This window comes from Babylonia areolata, chromosome 4 (assembly GCF_041734735.1).
Source record: "Babylonia areolata isolate BAREFJ2019XMU chromosome 4, ASM4173473v1, whole genome shotgun sequence".
Taxonomy (NCBI): Eukaryota; Metazoa; Mollusca; class Gastropoda; order Neogastropoda; family Buccinidae; genus Babylonia; species Babylonia areolata.
Window position 1 is genome coordinate 44,476,306 of NC_134879.1, and position 4,852 is coordinate 44,481,157.

General features: G+C 51.6%; 1 protein-coding gene across 1 annotated transcript in view; it reads right to left on the minus strand.

The window, feature by feature from the left end:
- Positions 1-1,511: 1,511 nt before the first annotated feature.
- Positions 1,512-4,852, minus strand: part of LOC143281218 (uncharacterized) — a 9,713-nt gene continuing 6,372 nt past the window's right edge. The window contains exon 5 of the mRNA XM_076586302.1: positions 1,512-4,684. Coding sequence (XP_076442417.1) covers positions 3,834-4,684 — 851 coding nt within the window. The 3' untranslated portion in view covers positions 1,512-3,833. The remainder of the gene's footprint in view (positions 4,685-4,852) is intronic.

Sequence of the window (4,852 nt, forward strand, 5' to 3'; positions counted from 1 at the left end):
ACCACACACACACACACACACACACACACACATGCACGAACAAAAATTCAACACAAATGTGAAGTCCGTCACTCATCAATAGATGTCCAAGACGTATTATGAGAAAAAGGTGGCCAGAAACAATGCCACATGCCAACATGTGGGCAAGAAAAAAGTCATGAGAATAATGAATAAATGATTAAACAAGTAAAGAAGTAAATGAATTATTATAAACACACAGACACAGACACAGACACACACACACACACACAGAGGAATGAGGACGGGTACGTGGGAAAAGAAAAGAGGTCAGACCATGGCAGGCATGGAGATGATGCACGGAGGACGAGATGAAGGCAGCTGCATGGACATGAAACCAACTGAAGGGGACAGCCCCGAACCTAGTCCCCCAGAGGAGTGCTGTTGTGCCCCGAACCTAGTCCCCCAGAGGAGCGCTGTTGTGCCCCGAACCTAGTCCCCCAGAGGAGTGCTGTTGTGCCCCGAACCTCGTCCCCCAGAGGAGTGCTGTTGTGCCCCGAACCTCGTCCCCCAGAGGAGTGCTGTTGTGCCCCGAACCTAGTCCCCCAGAGGAGTGCTGTTGTGCCCCGAACCTCGTCCCCCAGAGGAGTGCTGTTGTGCCCCCGAACCTAGTCCCACAGAGGAGTGCTGTTGTGCCCCCAACCTAGTCCCCCAGAGGAGCGCTGTTGTGCCCCGAACCTAGTCCCCCAGAGGAGTGCTGTTGTGCCCCCGGACATATGCTCCTCAAGGAGTCCCAAGTCTGCTCGTGGTCTACAACTTCCTTGGTTTAGATAATGTTTAATTCTTCAACAATACACATGATTACAATGTAAACGAAGACAAAAGAGCATCAACAAGCTTAAAGCTTATACCGTGCTCACACGTTGCAGTTCAATTTTAACACGACGGCTGATGAACGATAACTATCATTTGTATCCAGTAACATTCATAAACAGTAAAATAAACTTCCTTATGCATTTGCTTTTTTTTTTCTTTTTCTATATATGTCTTTGTTGTTGTTGTTACTTCGTCTGTAGGCAGCCACAGTCCGTTTTCAGGGGAGGTGTCAGTTCACCATGCTTCTTGTTTCCATCACGTGTAGTGAACTCATGACCGGATCAAGGGATGTCCGATAGTTTGTAGTGCGGACACACAAACCAGGAAGGAGGTTCGGGCGTTAGCAGTACTGCGCTTTTATAATCAGCTGGTGACATTGACCAGGGATAACACGCGACAAAAATGAAAATTTTGGAACGGGGAATGGATCGGTAATCCATTTGATAATTTCGTAAAGCCGGAAGCCATAAAGTTATCATGATTTTTGTTGTTAATGTTGTTATTGTCGTTGTTTTGTTGTTATTGTTGTTGATTGTCTTTGTTGTTGTTGTTTTTTGTTTTGTTTTGTTGTTGTTGTTGTTCTTTAAGATAAATCAGAGGATGCGTTCAAGTTCTGCAAATGCGCATGGATGTCTCAGCATCTCTGGAAGACTTTCGTTTCCTTTTTTTTCCTCTCTCTCTCTCTCTCTCTCTCTCTCGTTTCCTTTCTTTTCTTTTCTTTCTTCTTTTTCTTCCATTATCATTTTCCTCCTTTCTTTCTGTTATCTATTGCCTTCATTTTTTTTCCTTTATTTTCTTTATGGTTGATGTTGTTGTTTTTGTTTAATTAACAACCAGAGTTGAGGATGGGTATATGAGAAAGTGGAGGTTGGGGGGAGTGGGAAAGGATCGTTGTCATTTTAAACAGAGATGGCGGGGTGTAAAGGGTGAGGGCTGGCGAGTGTATGGGAGGTGGGGTGGGTGGGATATGGTGGGGTGGGAGGTGGGGGGCGGAGGATCTCATTGACCTTTCCGAGACCATAATCATAATTGTCGTTTTTTTCCGTCTGAAATCCAGTGCCTTGAATGCGAAACAGGTATTATATGGTTATCGTTTGTTTCCACCCCTCACCCACCACCCGTTCCTCCATAGGTGGGAGCTGTCGCCCTTGCACCCAGAAAGAAAAAAAGACTGAAATTCAGACGTGCGGTCAAGCCCTTCAAGAAGGATCGCAGCCAGGTCCTTCTGAGTTGTCAGTTTCAACAGAGTGGTGAGGTGACCAATGACAACCGATCACATCCTTCAAGACTGTAGGACGCATGCAGCATCCAGGAGGAAGTACTGTCCAACACCGACAGCAGTGGAAGCCAAACTGCACGGCACCCTGGATCTCGAGGGGCTGCGACGGACGGCAGCCTTCATCGAGGACACCGGGCTGCTCATCTAATGGGAGGCGAACGAGGAAGAAGAAGAAGAAGAAGTTTCAACAGCAGCGGACGGCTTACACGCTCATTCAGCAGTTTTCATATGAAACAGTAAACCTGCAAAACAAATAAATATAACATTTTTGTATCTCTTTTTTTTTCTTTTTTCTTTTGTCAGCAAAGGAAGGCACGCCTGGATTTGAATAATATATTTGTATAGGAATGGGAGGAGGCATGGCAACACACGATTATTGAGTACAATGTACAATGTACACACACACACACACACACACACACATACATACATACACATACACACACACACACACTAACAACTTGCAAGTTACTGCACCACTCACGTACATTCCATCTAAAAACTCTCAAACTATTCCAGAATTGTTTTTTTTAAAGTAAAATATATCAGTGCGAAAAAGATGCGAAGATCTTTACAAACCAGCGAATAATAATCATATAAATGAGTGAATAGTACAGAAGAGGCAACAGGAACAGAAACGAGTCGACACCGTAAATCCTATCACGACACTGTATGATTGTATAGATACATATAAAAGCGTCAGCAGACTGTCCATGAAAATATTGCTTATCAAAGGAAAAAAACAAGACAACAAAAAGCCGCTCTGATTAAAACGAGTATCGAGAATGTGCTCCCCCTACATCCCCTCCCCCTAACCCTCCCCCCCCCCCCTCCAAAAAAAAAAAAGAAAGAAAAAAAGCAAGGCATCCATGGCAATGAGGCCACTTGATTTACCGGGAAAACTAAGGCTTTCGCCGCATCTCACAAGCATTGGCCGTGTGTGAAAAACAGTAACTGGGGCCACATTTTACACGCGGTTTCTGCTGCCACTACATCTGTCACAACCAGTGTACAGCGCTCCAACACATAAAGAAAGTGGTTTGTGGTCGCCTGACGAGAGAATGCCAGTCAAGCAGGCAGCCCTGCAGACCTGCAATGCCAAGCCCACACTGACACAGGCTCCAGAGGAACATCACACCGGCGGGTGGGCTGACGAAGTTTCGGACAAGTTCTCCCCTCCCCCCCCCCCCCCCCCCCCCCCCCACTCCACTCGCACCCTCCGTCCACAGTGTGAAGCAAATCCAGGCGTCCCGTGCTGACGCCGATCACCAACTTCATCCTGCCCGCAACACCTTGCCTTCCCAGGTAGAAGCGGTCGGGTAATGTGTAGTATTTCTACAGGACTTTCGCACAAACTGGTTCATGGTTAAGCACTATAGAACTGTACCCTGCCTCGAGTCCAGTAAAGCTTGATGTTCCACATGCCCCCCCCCCCCCTCCCCCCCAAATCATTGAGCTGCAAAGAGCGTGACAGCCACCTCTCGACGTTAATCCTTCGTGAGAACGTTTTCTTTATGAATAAACACCAACACACATACAACCATACAACCCCTCCCCCCTCACCCCTTTCACCCCCCCCCTCCCCCCGCCCCACACCCAGCCTCTAGCCTCTATTTGGCTGATGCACGAAAAAGCTCACTCGTGTAGATGGGAGTGAACGTGAGAGTTGCAGCTAGCGAACGAAGAAGGAGAAGAAAACCTCACGCAAAACAGCCAGCATCTAGTCGGGAGGCGGGGCTGAGGGCTGAGCTAGGGGCATGACAGCCTCATTGTAGGACGGGGGAGCGTCGGGCAGCCCCCCTCCGGAGTGGCTGGGCGGAGGGATGGGCGGAGAGTCGGACCGAGGCCTGTCGCGCCGCCCGCCGCCCGGGCTTCTGGGTGATGGTGGCCGACCCCAATCTCTAGGGCTGCGCGGAGGACGTGGAGAACCTTGCCTGGGGCTGCCTCCCCCACCTCCACCACCACCTCCACCTCGCCAGGGACTCCCATCCCTTCCACGTCCGGGGCTTCCCTCACGACTGCCTCCTTCCGGCCGTCTTCCGCGATCCCCAGGGACGTCCAGGTGACGGCGGCCGTCCAGGTCCGGGCCGCCTCCCCGACTTCCTGCCGGGCCCCGAGGACTTCCGGCGAAGTCGTTCCACCCTCCTCCTCCTTCTCCGGGAGGTTCCAAACGGCTGCTGCTCCCCGGTCGCGGACTTCCGGAGCGGTTGGGGTCTCCCCTCGGGGCCGGCCCGTTGAGCCTGGGGGTCCCCGGCAGGGTGTGGAAATTGGTCAGCATGGCGCCGGAGTTCTGGTAGACGGCGCCCCGCGGGGGGTTCCTCCCGTGCCGGCCAGGCATCTCGTCGGGCGGGGGCGCGGTGGGCACTATTATGGGCACCACACTTCGTGCGCTCTGCTCCTCCTTCTCCTCCCACGCCCTGTACAGGCAGCGCCCGATGAGAACGATGACCACGATGATGAGGATCAGCAGCGCCAGGCCTCCCAATGCGCCGCCCACGGCCGCGGCGATCACCGGTGTCGCATCGTAGCCGGAGGAGTCGTCGTTGGCGATGGATGTGGAGGAGGTCACAGCTGCAACGCCAGGACAGATGTGTCACCCACCAGGAAGCTGGCCAGGTGTGTGTGTGTGGAGCGGTGGGGTGAGGGAGGGGGTACATTGTGTGGGAGAATGGGGGGATGGGGAAGACGGGGAAGGGAGATGGGGAAGAGGGGGGAAGGGTGTGGAAGGGGGAGGGGGTC